The 18381-nt window shown below is 38.6% G+C and overlaps 1 protein-coding gene across 2 annotated transcripts; it reads right to left on the minus strand.

The window, feature by feature from the left end:
* Nucleotides 1–8268: 8268 nt before the first annotated feature.
* On the minus strand, nt 8269–16446 carry LOC309717702 (sialic acid-binding Ig-like lectin 14). 2 transcript variants are annotated; one of them, XM_082552478.1, is made up of 10 exons: nt 16303–16446; nt 15795–15883; nt 15086–15478; nt 14506–14826; nt 14115–14372; nt 13242–13526; nt 12867–13148; nt 12631–12736; nt 12468–12537; nt 8270–11453 (listed from the first exon to the last, which is right to left on the minus strand). In XM_082552478.1, the coding sequence occupies exons 2-10, from the start codon at nt 15844–15846 to the stop codon at nt 11085–11087; spliced, it is 2136 nt and encodes a 711-aa protein (XP_082408604.1). In that variant the 5' UTR covers nt 15847–15883; nt 16303–16446; the 3' UTR covers nt 8270–11084. The 2 variants fall into 2 exon arrangements, with proteins under 2 accessions (XP_082408605.1, XP_082408604.1); XM_082552479.1 differs by lacking the exon at nt 14115–14372 and having other exon boundaries at nt 8269–11453.
* Nucleotides 16447–18381: the final 1935 nt, after the last annotated feature.

The following is an 18381-nucleotide window of genomic DNA, read 5'->3' on the forward strand; positions in this document are numbered from 1 at the left end:
GAATTTCTGTACTCTTGCCTCCTCTGCCTTTGCCCCCGTGAGCGAGAACACCTTTACTGTTTTTGTTTTCAAGTTTCAGAAGCTGTCAAGGTCAAGGCTCAGGACTTGCTCCATATGTTGAGTGTTGTTCACCTCTTAAAACTGTTTCCTTTCTCCGTGTTCTGTCCACACTAGTAAACATGCTGTGTGCTTTGAGGCCACAGAAAATTTCAGCTATTTCTAGATTTGGTGCCTCTCAGTCGAGGGATGCCTGTGTTGTGCTGGACACCTGGAAATCCTGCTATTGCAAAAGTCCAGCTCAGGCTATTTCTCATCTCCACAAAAACAGAACCCTGGAGAGGTGCTTGCAGTAGTTTTAGTTTCTTTCAGTTTTCTTTTGCAACCTACAGAAAAATTGTGTGAATTTACAGATGACTGTTATAGTGTCTTACTGTGGTAAACTCTGAGAACATGTTTAGCCAGACTGAAATTATACCGATGTCTATTTAGGAAGTACATAAATATATACTTTAGTTCTCGCGAGAACAGTAACTGCAGATTATACTAATTCACACCACAATATACAGATCAAACATGAAACTGCATTTATGTAGAAGCTTTGTCTTTAAATCTACCGATATTTAAACAGTTTGAAACAATACCTCAACTGCTCACTGCTCTGGACATTCTCCAAATCATGTGGACGTGAAGAGAGCGAGTCAGAATGACACAGACATAAGAGAAAACATTTAGCGTCTCATTGCTAAATATGAGGTCAGTCTCTTGATCATTAATATGCAAATTGCCATGACCACCAGTCTGCAGTCAGCTGAGACTAAAGAAGTCACTTGGATGGGTGATGAAACGTTTCTCAGAATCAAATTTGTGGGAGTATTGCTGTAGGTTTTTGACACCTGTAACTGTGACGTTTGCATCAGAAATCAACATATAGACATTCTTCATCTTACTAACAATAACAACTCGATATGGTCTAGAGTCTGACTGGTCGAGGTCATTGAAGCTTTTTTTCAGATCTGACTTCAGCACTGACAACCTCCCTTGAAACTTAAATGCTGCTTTCTTAGAGCTTCCATGATGTTTGTGTCAAATGACATCAGAACCATCTTCTGTAATAACAGAACGTGACAAAACAACAAAGTCCAGCCTTTGCTGTTATTTATTTAATTTAATTCTCTTTGCATCTTTAACATGTTTCCAGGAAGTTCTTCTATACTCTGTCCGCCACTATTTCCTCTTAGACTGCAGCCACACTTAGAGCTAAAACCACCATTAATGTGACATTTTAACAGCAATGAAATCAGGGATTATTTTTAGTATCAAGTGTGAAGCTTTGAAATATTTGGGAGATTCAGGGAGTTCTGCATCTATGTTAATGATGTTTTTGGTGCAACTTAAATAAATAAAATAATAGCCACATATTTAATTATGATTTTTATTAATATGAAAAGAGAAACTCCCACAGATATTTGAAAGAACTTCTGTCTTTGCTAGAGATGGATTTCAAGTTTGCTGGGTTGCAAAATGTCATTTAGGTGAGTGATGAAATTTTTCTCCCACTGAAAACATCCAGCTAAAAAGAATCAGCTTTTTGGGATTTACACTGTGTTCTAAAAGGTTTCTGGACAATTATTATGATTAGTATGTTGCCCCATATAGTATAATTTTATTCACTCTAAGTTCCTGTTGACACTTTACTATTTTAAGGTCACAGTTGTTTCAATCTAAATACAGTTTGTCCTCATCAGTAGTAAAGACTTCATACCAATGTGCATGTATAGAATAAGGCTGCTTTTGCTCCTTTATAGCTTTATGAAGTTACCTGATATGACTTCTGCCCACTCTCCGATGCTATCTAAAAACTTGTCTGATAAAGAAAGTTTTGTTTATGAGTATATTGTGAGTGTATTTTTGAAAATGCAAAACAGAACATAGTGAAACATAAGAGGTGGTGTCAATCTGGTGGAACCAGCACCCAATACAGGAAGCCTGAATTGTCTCTCTGCTAAAAGAGTCCTACCCTCTGACATATGAGTGTTACCCAACAGTCTGTACAGAGCTTAGATAGAACAAATGTGGATGAGGCGATTCACCCAGCTCTAACTGCCTCAAAACGATCAGAATTTCTACCCCGGTTGTCTCAGATAAAAACCAGGGACAGGACTGGCCTTGTAGGCCCAACCTCCATCAGCCATATCCATTAATGGCAGCTCCCTTCTAGACTGGTGTACTTAACTGGTAATTAACTGGGTTAAATTTAGGGGCCTGGACAGAAGGCCTCAAGAGTCTGTTATTTCTTTTTTTTTTTTTTTTTTGTCCCGTTTGGATCTTTAGCCATCAGAATTGTTGTCTTAAGGCCAAGATAGATGCCAAGCGGATTTATTTTACCAAGTGGATCATCATGGCCTTGCCATATTGGTCCATTTGATTGACCTTTATTATAATTATGAATTTATTTTATTTTCAGTTGCTACAAACGGGACAGACATGACTGGGGGATAGGACAGGGAGAAAGAATGAAAGAAAGAGAGGGAGAGAAAGAAAACCAAAGGAGAGAAGAGACGGTGAGAAGGGGGGGAAGAAAGAAAAAACAAAAACAAAAAAAAAAACAAAAAAAAACAAACAAACAAAACACCTGGGTCACCTGTATGGAGAAAAAAACAGAAGAGAAAGCAAACAACAAAGAGCAACATAATAAAAAAACAGCACCATCACAATAAACTAGCTAGCAGTAGATATCAGTAGATACTAAATAATAAACGATATTGTGCAGCACGCAAGATAGACAGCGCACAATGTGCTTTGAGGCAGCAGCCAAGAAAGCTGTAGTCCGCGTCTGTGAATACCCGTGTGTACACCTGTGTGCATACCTGTGTGGATCAGCATGCTTGCATTCCAAAGGTTTCTCCATGTAACGATCTGCTAGAGGGTGTGGGGGAGCCACAGCCCCGTCCTCCAGGGTATGAAGCAGGTATGGAGGAGATCAAAACTCCAGACATCCAGAGGCCCCCAGAACACAAGAGACCAAGGAATACCAACAGAGGGGCAGCCGCGCCACTGACCCAGTAAGAGCTGAGGAAAGTCCCAGATGAGGGCTCACTCAGCAGCCGCGGAGCAGAAGCCAGGGGGGTTGCAGTGACGTGCCCGTGAGCTCCGCCGGCAGCCAGCTGTGCCTGAGTGACCGAGCCCCAGGCCGAGAGGCCGGGGGCACCCCACCTCCGAAGTGGCCCCAGCAAGCCCCAGGCTCCAGGCCCCGATAAGCGGCCGCCAAGGAGTGAGCCGGTGTGTACCCGGACGCCCACCCCCAGACACAAAGAACCACCAACGCACCGATACCTGAGGGAGTCCGCCACTGGCAGGGGAAGTGGTGGTGGGGGGAGATAGGCCTCCAAACCTTGGAGGGCCTGAGATGTCCCCAGAGAGGTGGCGTCTGATACCCAACCTGACATATAGACACAGACATACAGGCACACACAGACACAAACATCCATTCCCACTCTCATGCTCTCATATGCACTTACTCCACACTCAACCAACGTGGAGACAGACATAAAGAGACGCTGTACACACGATCACACTCCCCAAGCGTACTCTACGAACCGGGTCTAGGTGCCCCCGCCCCTGGAGGGGGGAACTGCACCCAGACCCAGGTGGTGTTACCCTTTTCCCTGCGGTGGGGAGAGGCAGACCGCCCCGACTCCGTAGCAGCAGGGAGGCCCCACACCCCAGACCGCAGTCGGACGGCCAACTCCTCCTAGCCCCCCCGCTCCAGCAGGTCGCAGAGAATGGGGGTGAGAGAAGACTCCAAACCTCCCTCCACCCGCTCATTGTAGTGTTGATGCATGTGTGTTCTAAGGTGCAATTAAAACCCAGGAGGGCATGGAGCTACCTGCCAGAGAGCAGCAGGTAAGCGCATAGTCCCTCCTGCTAGCCCTCAATGTCTACGTGTATTTAAAATTGAGAGGTGGGCAACGACGCCAGGGGTGAGGTGTACACCCTGATGGTAATTTGGACTCCGTGTATTGTGCCCACCCCCAAGAGTCTGTTATTTCTAAAGGGCTAAAGTAACCTGTAAGAGCTATTCACACTAGAATGAATTGATACTTAGCATTTTACCTTTATTGTTTCACAAAGGGTTAAAAAGAGAATGTCCACAATTTAAACAGAATATTTTATTAAAGCAATTTAGCAGCAGCAAAGCAAAACCAAAATAAAATAATAAGATTAATCTGTGATACAAAGGACCCACATGTACAGGCTGTTCAAGGGCTGGTTACGGTTCATTTGCAAGGTTTTTTTTTAAATTGCTCTGTGCAGCTGTTCAGCTGACTTGTTCCTAGCGCAGCCTTCCTTTCTCTGGTCCTCGCTGGCAACTGAAATAGCAGGACTGATCACACCAATCAGTCCCAGCTCTTCTGCCAGCCTTCTGGCACTGTCCACCTGTTATGGCCCATCTAAGGGTTGCCAAACCACAACATTAGGGTGATCCATCTTCATCAGACCCCACTTACATCACACAATTGGTACAGTTTGATAATGATTTATTTATAATGTGTTAGTTTGTTGGGTAATTTGACACTAAAAAGGAGCTGGTGACTAAGAAAAACAGGAGAAAACTATAATCAAACAAAAAAGGCCACCCCTAAAAAACTTGTTTGCAAAGGTCTGCTGGTTGGGATGAGCTGAGGAGGAATGAATAGCAGTCCATGGTTGCATTAACATATAAGTCATTTCCAGCTAGTTAGCCAATCAGTATGGTCCATCCTCTGTATCCACCAATCACGGAAAGGTACCTGCACACTAAGATTTGCATATTAGACAACACTATGACAGCAGTCGACCATCATTTTCCCTTCTTTGTCTTAATTTTAGCGTATTACGTTTTTCTTGGAATTTAATGTTCCCTATAGTTTACCGAGAAGTTAATTAATGCAATACTAGTGTAATATTCAGATATTGTCCAACTATGAATTTACATTACCAATGGAACAGCTTCAATGGTCACCATATCCAGGTCTTCAGTTTTCAGAGCTCGTCTGTTTTTTTCTGGAATGAAATTAATTAATAGAAATGAAAATTACTGAAGACCCCACCAAAGCCCAGAAGTTCACATAATTTGGGTGTTTTCTGTGATAACTTTGGTTCCTCAAAGACAAAAAATTTATTAATTCTTACATGTAATTTTAAAAAATGCTTTATTTATGTATATTGTCCTGATTAGTTAGGAATCACAATTTATTAACAATTACTAACTTGCCTTTATAAGTTTTTATATAAGATGAGTTAAAACTTTATGAAAAAATTGAGCAAATAAAGATAAGCTTGTAACAATGGTGCTAATAATAGTAAAGGCAAAACTGGATACTGGGATATATTACAAGATATGTACGAAAATTCAGGTTAATTGATTAATGTTAGAACTAGCATAAATCTAGCATTGACACGTTGGTTGTTACATACTCAGTGTGGCTTTTCAAATGTGGCCACCATAAAATGGCCAACTCCTCACTGTTGCACATACAGCACAGAACCTCTGATTGAACCTCACACCCAGAGCTATTCAAAATTCTTGGACCAGCTGCAAATACTGAAAATGAATCTCAACATTAGGTCAGATCCACAGTAAACTCACATGAACAGAAATTTCCTCCATATGTGTAAGAGTAAGGAAGACAGGATTTTATTCATTATTAATAAATATGAAAAAATGTACTCACATTTTACATGAATGGTTTTCATAATGATTTTGTTCTTGTTTGTTGCTATACACTTGTACTGTCCAGAAAGTTCTGGTGTCATATTAGAAATGGTAAGAGAGGCTGACCCATTGCCTTTTGTGGTTTTACTTTCAATTTTTCTGTTCAAGTCTTTGTTGGTGTCAGATTTAATCCAGTTGATAGAAGATGCAGTGAAACTGCCAGCACTGCAAGTTAAGATTAAGGGAAGCACCCTTCTTCACAAATGTACTTCTACTGATTTTTAGTTCCTGAAGATCTAAAAAAAAGTGCTAGAAAAATGAACAAACAAATGAATGATGACTTAAACAAGTCAGAATCTGATTTAGGGTTCCCTAGATGGGATTCTAGCACAGCATGTTAGAGGCCCCTGAGATTTGGAATAAAAGTGGTCGTATTAAGTACAAGATTTTCTGTGACAAATATAAGCTCTCTCCCCACCGAGGTATACTAAGACATCAGTTCATACCTGACAAAAAGCAGATTCAACAGTTACCATTTGTGTTTTACGTTAGTACATAGTTTTTTATTAGAACTGTCCAAAAAGAGAAAACAGGGTCTTTCCTTTGTGTTTAATCTGCATCTTTTTCACAAAAAACATTTTTTGTGTGGTAATGATTTAAACTCCTAAGACCCAAACTCTTCCATGGCATGCATTTTTTAATATCTCTTTGATATGTGGGCTGATTGGGACCTGATGAATATAAAAACAAAGAATTACCAGATTTTTTTTTTTTTTTATCAAATTTTTGTTTCTGAGAAAAATGAGAGCCACGTATAAGGATATTCATTTGAAATTTCGATAGAACAGTTGCAGTATAATGTCCTCATAAGTGGATATCAGGCCCTTGTTGAGCAAGATTTAGTATTTTGGTCTAAATAACCCAAAATGTGATGTCCACATATGTGGACGCCAGGTCCTAGGACAGGGGTGGGCAATTCCAGGCCTCGAGGGCCGGTGTCCTGCAGGTTTTACATTTCACCTTGGGTCAACACACCTGAATCACATGATTAGTTCATTACCAGGCCTCTGGAGAACTTCGGGACATGTTAAGGAGCTAATTTAGCCATTTAAATCAGCTGTGTTGGTTCAAGGACACATTTTATTTATTTTTTTTATTTTTATTTATTTATTTTTTTGCCTGTCCCATTTGGTTCTTTAGCCGTCAGAACTGTTGTCTGAAGACCAACAAGGATACCCAATGGATTTATTTTGCCAAATGGATCATCGTGGCATTGCCGTATTGGTCCATTTGATCGACCTTTGTTTTTATTATTTATTTTATTTTATTTTCAGTTGTTACAGATGGGACAGACATGAGTGAGGGATAGGAAAGGGAGAAAGAAAAAGGAAGGAAAAGAAAAACAGAAGGGGAGAGGGACAGTGAGAAAGGGGGAAAAAAATCTCCTGGATCACCTGTTGAGAGAGAAAGAAGAGAAAACAAGCAAAAAAAACCCAAAGCAACATACTAAACACAACACCATCGCATTAATCTAGCTAAGTGTAAACAGCAGTAAATACTAAATATTGAATGTTGTTGTGCAGCACGCAGGACAGACATTGCACAATGTGCTTTGAAGTAGCAGCCAAGAAAGGTGTAATTTAAGTCTACGAGCAGTGAACACCTGTGTGCATACCTGTGTGGATCAGCGCGCTTGTATTCAAATGGTTTCCACATGTAATGGTCTGCAAGAGGATGTAGAGAGCCATAGCCCTGTACCCCAGGGCATGAAGCAGGCATGGAGGAGATCCAGGCCCCAGAGTGCGAGACCCCAAGGAGGACCACCGGAGGGGCATCCGTGCCACCCTCCTGGGAAGGGCTCCTCCTCTTTTGTTACCTCTCTTTGCACTTCAACACATTCCCAGGAAGGTTTTTTTTGTACTCTGTTGGAGATTATTTTTTCTTGGTTTGGTACTAGATGCAGAGCTAAAACTTCTTCTCACATCACATTATGTCATTGTGTGAAACTTTAATTCGAGATGTTGGAGTATCAATAACTTTATTAACGTCGCCCTATTTCCTCTTAATACCAAGCAACTAATTTTTCTTCTCTGTCAGAGACATGAGTCTGAGAACACTACGTCAAACACCATTTCTTTTTCTATTGAGGTCACATTTGTACCACATGGGCTTTCTTTACAAAAAGAGTCTTAATTTTCATTTATTGGGATCTCATAAATGTACAGTTATTTTACCTCTTCCAAAACAAAACATTCACTCATTTACCTCACATTTTCAGCCATCGTCCATACTTCACGTTGTTGTTTAATAGGCTCTGAAACCTTTGGGCATTACAATATTTAAATTCAAATTCAAATTTTTATTTGTCACGTACACAGTCATACACAGTACGATATGTAGTGAAATGCTTGGACAACTGCTCGTGACCTAAAGAAAACAAAAAAGGAAAAGGCTATGAATAAGATAGGAAATAAATAGACATTTAGAATTTAGAAGACATAAACAATTTTTCAGTTGAATTTACACACATACACACACACACACACAATATATATGCTAAAGTACATTAAATTCTACTTCTCCCCTCATAATTAATTCAATTTCAACATACTGAAATCGGGTTGTTTTTTTATTGATTTGTTTAGTTGAAAAATGAAAAGAGGACACCGCTGCCCACAACCACAACCACCAACATGTAGTTGTCTGATTACACCACACAGAAAACAGGCAACCAGGTTTTAGAAAAAAAATATATCAGAGCACACAAACCAGAGGGCGGTGCCCATTTCTGAAGTGAAAGTAGCATTAATGCCAGTCTTCAAATGACTTGAAATTTTATTTATTTATTCATTCATTTTATAAAACAGGAAAACAGGAAATGCGGCCCATGGCCATCAAATAAGTGGACCTCTGATCTCAAACATAAAACAAGCAACAATGGTTCCTGGTTATAACAGGTCAATAGGTTGAGACAGATTCTTCAGCATTTGGCAGCCTGTCAAAGTAACAAATGATCTTGACGTCTGTGATAAGGGGGGAAATAATAAAGCCCTCTGGAAAGTGAGAGCTCTCCTAAATAGATTTCAACAAAGCTGCCATGAAAAGATTCCCTTCACAGGCCGGTGTCCTGTATGGGCTTTACAAACCAAATCCCAGAACTTCAGAGAACTAGCTTACACAATTCCTTTTATCCATAATGGACTTCTCAGACTCATCAAAAGCTGCTTTTTCCTTTGCCTGAACTTTCATCTTCTTGCTCTAATATCTGGTGGTCATTTGCTGACATCTCTAAGTATGACTAAACTTCCACAAATATCTTCCTGCCTCACTCAGGCCTCATATCATTCCATAATCAAACAGGACTTAATTTCCACTAAAAAATAAATAAATTAAAAATTAAAAAATGAAGCAACATGATTTACCACAGGATTAAGACATAGATATAGACACAGACAAACAGGCACACACAGACACAAACATGCATTCCCACCCTCATGAACACATATACAAATACTCAGCACTCACCCAACGTGGAGACAAACAGAAATCGACACCTTACACACACTCACACTCCCCAAACATACTCTACACCCCAGGTCCAGATATCCTCAACCCCGGAGAGACAATCGGCTCCTAGACCCAGGAGATGTTACCCTTTTCCCTGGGGTGGGGTCACGCAAGTAGTCCCTACCTGGGACCAGCTCCCCTGCTGACTCCAATGACTTCCACAAGCAGAGAAAGAGAGAGTAATGCATTGTGCTGAAAAATTATTAAATGATCTCAAGAGAAACTGCCTCTGCTTTCAAGGAGAAAACTTAAACAGGCACAAATTTTCAGCTCTAACTCCCATGTGCAGGAGTATTGCTACTGTGAATGAACGGAACGGAAACAAACCCATCCACCCAAACATGTGGTAATAATGAGTATGCGCCGTTTTGTGTGTGTGTGTGTGTGTGTGTGTGTGTGTGTGTGCAGTGCTTGTCTGTGCCACAGATAGCTTTTATCAAAATGTGACGATTAGCAAAAGAGTGGGTGAAGGTGTGTCACTGTGGAGACGGGTGTCAGATTATTTTTAATCCGTGATACAAGTCCTGCATAAATGCGTCAAAGTTCCGCAAAGCCTCGCTTTGCCCATCACTACCACTAACCCACAGTCAGCAGGCAATATGATTGCAATACTTTGTAGTATTAGAATTTGCAATGGTATTTGTGTCTTTACTACTTTTGCTTAGACCAGTGGATCACAGTGACAGTTGGACAGTTGGTCCTTGGTGGAGTGTTGTGCAGACACTATCAGGAATTAGTCCAGCATAATTTAACATAAGGAATCAAAAAACAAATACAAAGTGTGATTTGTGCATGCTTACTAATTATTTACTAATTCAATTAGATATTAATTATTTAAATTAAAAAAGTTGAAGACATTTACACCACACAATGACACACAGAAAAAATACAAAGGATATGAAACAGGTGAGTAAAATATGGACCAGTTTTAACAGTTTACAATGTGCTTGTTTTACACAAATTAAATGGAGAAACAGAGGTGTAGAAAATCTAACTTTTTTTTTTTTTTTTTTACCTCACCAAGCAGGACCAGGCAAAATATACAAGCTGTCAGTGCAGAAGCACCAGGTTCACAGTTTCATGGCCTGACCACAAGATACAGTCTGACTTAAGGGTTAACTCTGCCCTCTGCTGGTGAGTGTAACAAATGTGCAGAGGGCATTTAACCTACAGTAGACATGTTTTATACTCAAGACAAATTATTAATCTCATTAAGCTATGACAGAATGTCCAGAGAGAAAAGCATCCCGGGAAGAATTTGTTGAGTAACATTTTCCCAGAATGAGAACAATATTGCCCATTAAAGAGTGCTCACCTGTTGGACATTTCAAGCAAGTATTTATCCTTAAACAATCTAGGTAAGTTAGTATTGCCACACCTGATAGGATTTGGCTCAGATTTTATGCCTGATGATCTTTGAGGCATAACACTCCTATTTAATGGGGACTGGGATGTAAACTAGGAGTACACTAGCTGTGATGCCCTGAGGCTTGGTTTGTGCCTGCTGTCTTCTCTTGGTCCTGACTGGGGACCTTTTACATGTTAGGCAAATGTGTTCAGTCCAAAGAAGCACACTTACCCTTGCATAATAAAACATTTAAAATGTTACCTGAAAAGGTTATTAAACCAAAAACATGACAGCAAAATAACAGAGGGATTAGGAAATTATGTCCAAGTTCCAGTCCTTATTTTGCAGAGCCCCTACTTTAAGACGCAGAGGTGTGGAGATGACAGTGTGAGAAAAATGGTTCAAAGTGGAATTATTCATACACAAAACCACCAGATCAAAGAACATTCATCCGAGGGAAACCCACAATGAAACTCAAATTTTGTCGATTACATCATTCACAGTGGAGTACACTGGCTCGTCTTCCTCTTTCTCCTTTTCTAGTTCAGACTGTTTCAGGTCCATCTCTGTCATCATCTCCTCCTCCTCGCCCTTCACCATTTCATCTTCCTGTTTGTCTTTTATTGCTTTCTTAATTTCAGCATACTCCGTTTTTGTGCTTTCTTGCTTTCTCTCTGACTTGCTGTTTCTTTTCAATAGGGAAAAATCAATGTCTGCATACTCCACTTCTTGCGGAGCACCGCTGATTTCAGGCCCGTCTTTCTCTGCTGCCACACTTTCATCTTCGACTTCTTCTTGTGGGTTGGACTGATTGTCTTGTGTTTCCTGACCATCATATATGTGCTAGGTACAACGTAAATGATACAAGTCAATTACCAGCCTCCAAAAACCCAGTATTGCACATTAGATTGTGTCTATCTGGGTAATCTGCAATACTGCAATACTAATGTCAAAATCATGTCATGCAGTTCTTTCTTCTGTGGGTTGAAAATCAGGTTGATTCAAACCTAAATTACTTTTTCACAATGCTTACACATTCCTTACATTTTTCCATTAAGTTTAAGTTGTGGTGTTTGAAATAGCAGCAAGAAAGACAGAAATCATGGTGCTGACTGTACTATAAGACATACTATCTAACAGAAACTTCAATTTATGCATTTTTTTTGGTAAAACTCCTAATTAAAGATGAAAGTCTATTACATTGATTGTTTGATTAAAAATCTGATGTGGCTGTGTACAGAGGCAAAACTACAGAAATTCTGTCTTTATCCAACAAATTATGGACCTATATGTGGTTCAGCTTTCCTATGTTATAGTCCACAGTGTTTTCATGAAATAATCTTAATGAGAATAACTGGGATTATGTTGATTTATCTGTTTTCAGTGATTTAGGAGGATTATGCAAAACTTACCCTTTTGGGTAAATTTTTTGGGTAAAGAACCAATTAATTTTTGGTACTGATCTGTCCCTATTTTTTAAAATTGCAAAACTTTGAAGCAAATATAATCAAATATAATTTGATTATATTTGCATGTTCTAAATAAATTATATCTATCTAAAAAAAAAGATGAGTTTTCTTTTTCTCTGTCCTCTTTTATTGCATATATTTTCCTTAAGCAAATGCTGATGAAACAGACTGATAGAGGTTGGACGTAGTTCAAAGGCATCATGAATACACAGTAACCTATCTCCAGTACTTGTTTATCCTTGCAGATCTTTTAGTACGTTAAAACGATATAGAAAACCAAAAGACTAAATATGTATATTTCAGTAATGAGGATATTTGTGCACAATTAAATACTTTATAATTATGTAAAAAAGAAAAAGAAAAAAAAAAGCCAAATGAACATAAATACCTGTGGATCGTCTTGACTTGTTACCATCTCCAAAGTCTCATCCAAATTTCCAGAATTCTTTGTTTTTTTTCTGAATAAAAGGGTTTTACATTATTAAAGTCAAGTGTAAATACATCTATTTAAAAAAAACAAAACGAAAATATAATAAAAATAAGTGTCGTACCTTGAAGATTTTTTAATCAAACAGCAAACAACTGCAGAAAGAACTACTCCAATCAAAAAGGCAATGATGATTTCTAAATATCCCACGTTCAAAACCGATGAGTCAGCTGTACTCAAATGGAACAACATGAAAAAGGTAATTTCAAAGATGCTTTCAATTATATACAGTCCAATTAATTGATTTTCTAATGTTTTTATAAATGCAAAGGTCTCACTTATGAAAATTAGAATACATACCCACTGTATCGGACACACTTCGGATCATTAGATTTTTTTTTGCTTCTCCCTTTTCATTGTTGCTGACACATTCAACAGTGCTGTTGCCATAGTTTTTTACCTTTAGACTGACAGTGCTGTTGACTGTGTGGTTTGACACAGTCGTTTTGATAGCGTACTCTTTGTGGTTTCCAAGGAGCGGCCATTTGATGGTAGGTAAAGGAAACCCTTCACTGATACACACACAGGTCAAAACCTCTGCTTGAAGCACACATTCAGAGACATCCTGGATCTTTGAAAACCCTGAAAACACATGACCAGAAATATAAACAAGGTAAGGTATGATTTTAAGTGTAAATATGAACTTCACATCAAACAACCGTACTATCTACTTACAAGACACAATCACACTGACAGATGATGTTACAGTTGTGTCTGGATGTGTTGCTGTGCAGGTGTAATATCCCGAATCTTCTGCTGTGACATTCTGGATGACAAGTGTAGCTGAGCCACTGTCATTTTGCAGGTCAGTGTAAGCTCCAGTATCTTTGCTGTTTGTTTTAGAGCTAAGGTCTCTCCACATGATAAGGGCTGGAGGAAAACTTTCAACACTGCAGGTCAGATTCAGAACATCTCCCTCCTTTATGATTGTATTCCCAGTGATTTGAGGTGTCCTTATATCTGTGGAGAACATTGCAGTAGTTTTTTTCAGAATGAAGAAAATAATTGAAATAAAATGGGAAAAAATAATAATCAGCTTAGTTGTCCCCTGTGGTAACAACCATCATAAAACTATTCAAAAAGGTAAAGTCAAATTTGTCTCCAGATATTTTGCTGTACAGATGTATAGATATACAGTTCAGTGTATTCTTATCACATTTGGGATGACAAGTGTAGCTGATCCAGTGTCATTGTGCAAATTAGTTTCATTGTAAAGGTCTGTGCTGTCAGTTAAGTGTCAGGACTGACAAAGCCATCCACCACTAGCAAATGTCAGTGTTGCTGTCTTTGACAGGAAGTTGTAAGCAAGGAACATAGACGTTAACATAGATGCCAGATACTGTTGACAGCAATGCTAAGCATTACACCCAGAGCACAATGTGCCACAACTTTCAGTTAAGTTATTTTAAATAATAAGAAATGGTTTCCAATGGCTCTTTAATACATACATGTTGAGGCAGCTTGACATATTTAAAAGTGTCTGAATACAATATTTTTATTTACCTGAGTGAAAAAAGCTCTGTCTAAAGGATAAAATTGCTTACTCACACATCACTGTTATGTTGATGTTTTCCTGCAGGATATTGTTCATATGCTTTGCTGTACAGACGTACTGTCCAGAATGTTCAGTTGTAGCATTAATTATGGAGAGTGTGGCTGATCCAGTGTCATTGTGCAGGGTTATATCAGAACCAAGTTTAGACCACATAATCAGAGATGGAGGAAAACTTTCAACACTGCAGGTTAAGTTCAGAGTTTCACCCTCCTTCACATTTGTGCCCCCTGTGATGTTAACTTCCTTAACATCTGTTACACAGAAATAAAAATGACATATTAATAAAACTTCTCTTTTTCTCTTTCCTGTAAGACCATCTGACTAAGAGAGCACACTGCTTTCAAAAGAATTCAGCATACAAAGTTATATAGTGAAAATACTCACAGTTTACTTTTAAAGTTGAACCCTCCTCCGTAATTTTTTCCCCAGTGAAGCGGATTTTACAGGTGACATTGGTGTTGTGGTGTTCAGCAGAGGAGTTGAAAGTCAGAGTTGAAATGTGTCTTTGTGTGAAAGCAGTTAGAGTTTTAGTCCTGAAAGAAGTGCTGCTTCCTGTAATGTAAGATTCAGTCCCTCCTGCTCCACTCCATGTCCAGGTGATTTCAGGAACAGATCCAGAGCAGAGACCAGGAGCAACACAGGTCAGTGTGGCCTGCTGTCCCTCAGTCAGTGTGGGAAGCTTAACTCTGGGTTTCTGACTAAGACCTAGTGGAAACATAGAACGTAAGAATAATCTGGTTAACTGCCTGAAGTTCATCAACTACTTATATTTTGGCTTAAATTATAGGAAATTATGTTAAGCAGGTAGATGTGGAACATAAAGTGTTGTATTTCGTTCTAACAGCACACAGGGGTAAATAAATGTGCAAAATCACTTCATACTTGAGACAAAAAATGAATAAATAAAGTAGCACAAAAGCCAATATTTATTCTCAACATCCTTTTTTTGATGCAGTGTTTGTACCTTCAACTGAGACAGTTGTCTTTTGAATAGATGCAAATCCATCTCCTCTCCGATTCAGTTCACCATTAACTCTGATCCGATACAATCCAGAATCCGACTCTTTGAGATCATTAATGATGATGCTGCAGTTGTTCTGTCTTATATCAGGCTCTAAGAGTGACACACGTCCTTCAAAGCCATACTGAACACGGATATTGTTTTTGCTGTGAAATATTATTTCATCATCATAGATACAGCTTGAATTTGCTTCACATTTGTACCAAACTATATGTTTGGGTGTAAATCCAACAGCAGTAGTGAAAGAACACGGGATCACAACACAGAGTCCAGCCTCTGCTGTTAGTGTCTCACTAAGTGTGATGCAGTATTGTCCACTGCATTGTTGTGATGTGCCTGTTATTACAAAGGAGGAGGTAAAAAAAAGAGGAAAAGAATATTTGGTTCATCTGAATAGTTGTATAATGCACAAGTCAGGTGACAGTGATCTTATTAATTTATGTGAACTCTAAATTCTGTTACATGAATTTATACTTATAATTTGATTGCATGTCAAAAAAACACTTTTACTCTCCACACACACACACACACACACACACACACACACACACACACACACACACACACACACACACACACACACACACATAACCGCATAAAACAAAACACTAATAAAGCAGAATTAGAGGAATATAAAGAAGAAAACTCAAACCTGTTTCAGCACACACACAAAAAAGGAAAGTCGCCCAGATCAGAACAAACATCCTGACTTGACGTTCAGTCTCTCCCTCCAGAGACAAACTTTATTGCAGCAAATGAAGTAAAGAGAGATTAGAACAAAGGAAATGCAACATTTTACGTCACACATCGCAATACAGGATGTTGCATGCTTGGTTATTCCATAGTTATGTACCAGTTTTACCGACTGTGCCAACACCACTACCCTAAAGTTTTTATGGTAAACACACACAAAGATCTGTTCTCAAAAGATTCAAAAGGTAAACAAAAGCACTATTACAAAACAAACTGTTAGAACTGCATGTTCTCTGTCGTATTCCATGTAACTTTAGGTCATCTGTATCATTTCATGAATTCAAGAAGTGGCTTCCGTCTAGCAAGTTTTTTGACCAGCACAGTTCACACTTTTATATAATCCTGCGGCTCATTTAGGGTTTTAAAATATATTTTCCACAAAAAACATTAAATGTTTGTTTTTTTACCTCTTTTCTCTGGTCTTTCACCACTCCTCTCTCCACCGTGATCTCAGCTGACCTTTATCCTTGAAGTTTCTCTTCCTCACTTCTCTTTTTTCTTTCTTCCTTCTTTTTACAACAGGATTTCAGGAAGTGTGAGTACATGTTCAAATTGAATTAGGGCAGACCCACTTTTATGAAGTTATTATTTTATATCGCACTATATATGCTCTAATAAAAAAACTCATCAAGTAATGAAAAAAACAAACCTTTTTAAAAACAACAAAAAGATGCTCCATGACTGAAACTTTATAAAGATAGGTTGTTGCTGAGCACTGGGACAAGTTAAGTAGGTTTATTTCTAGGTTTGTTAGATACAATGAATACAAAAACAGGTGCAAGAGAAAAAGAGAAAGAGGCAGGATATGTGAGAGTCTCGGACATCGACAGAAGTATTTTTTGAATGTTAAATTCATGAAATACTCTCTGTTTGGTTATGTTCCTTAGATTTTGGTTTCATTGGTTTGGTTTGGTTGCTAGTGTGATTGTTTATGTCTTCAATACTTACATAACAATAACTATTTTAATGGTTTTGGGTTTATGTTTTCTTTTGATTTGCCTTCTGTTTATTTTGTCTGTGAAGGTTCTCAGTCATCCAGGGCATTCTAGTCTAAGGAGCTTGGAAAGAAAGGCGTCTCGACTTCTTTAGCTTTTTGAAGACGTTTCACTTCTCATCCGAGAAGACTTTCCAGTTCTAAGAGCAAATGGTGGAGAGTCCCAGATTTTAAACCCTATGGGAGTGTCCCCCTGTTTTATGGGCGCCCTATTGATCCTCTACCTAATCAGACACGCTGTGGTCGCAGATTTTGAAGCTATCCTGATAACCTTATCCCACCAACGATGTGGAGATTCAACTTTTCTTTTTTTTAGATCCAATTAAAATCAAGCACTCAAAAAGATGCTCTGGAAAAAAGTAGAATTCTTGGAACTGAGTTTAATACATTGAATCACATGAACAGCAGGAAAAATACATACAGACATTTAGCAAGAGAATTACATAGCAGAAAGCAAGCAAAGCAGTACAGCCTCAAGCACAGACAGCAAAGCAACACAGAGATGGACAGAAAGAAGCAGCAGGAAGAAAGTGCTGGGGTGTCATCTGGTCCCCTAATATATAGTGACCAGTATCCCTGCCCCCTGCTGCTGGGTAACTTTCCCACTCGTCCTGAATCGTCCAGAGGCCAGTCAGGACCCTTTGGCTTTTTCTTATCACAATAGGTCATGACACGGTCAAACATCGCACATTAATCCTAATTATTATATCTTACACAGCAAGTGGCACAATCTTATCTTATACAATAGGTTACATGCATAAAATGGTGATTCTCATATATAAAAACACTTTATTGTAGGTTTACAGTGTGTGTGTGTGTGTGTGTGATTATATCATATGATATTTTATCATGACGTGTTCAAGATCTCTGCTACAGTGTTACTGTTTTGTCTGTGCTGCATGAAAAATGTTGAGTGTGTAGTTACCGGAGTTGGAGAGTGAGCTATTCAGGAGAACTCTCCCCTTACATTAACTGCCCTGTTACTGTACCACCTTAATACACCATGTGCTTAAGACTCTACGTGAAAGTTAAAATATATATGTTCAGTGCAGATAGATATACAGTGTATATAGTTATTTTGTTTTTTAGTATTGTGTATTTTCTAGTTGATTCTGTTGTTCTTTATATTCAAGCAGATTTGTATCTTCAACTTGTATCAGGTCTTTCTTAGTCGATTAGCTCCTGTTGCTTTTTTTTTTTTTTTTTTAAATTTTGGCTTCTGTTTGATAGTGTGTGAGTTTGTTGTTCCCCAGTATCCTCTTATACTGTGTCTTCAATGTTGGGGTTGTTACTCAAAAAGTAATTTATTGCACATTGCTTGTTACATTTATTAAAAGTAATGCAGCACATTAGTTAACTACTTGTCAGAAAAAGTAATTTGTTATACTACTTGCTACATTACTTTTGCATTACTTAGCAATGATAAATATGCAGAGAAAGAAAAAGAACATATTATAATATGCAAATGCTGTTAAAGAACGTTCTGTGTAGA

Source organism: Aulonocara stuartgranti (genome assembly GCF_965226115.1).
Source record: "Aulonocara stuartgranti genome assembly, chromosome: 11".
In the NCBI taxonomy this organism is placed as follows: domain Eukaryota; kingdom Metazoa; phylum Chordata; class Actinopteri; order Cichliformes; family Cichlidae; genus Aulonocara; species Aulonocara stuartgranti.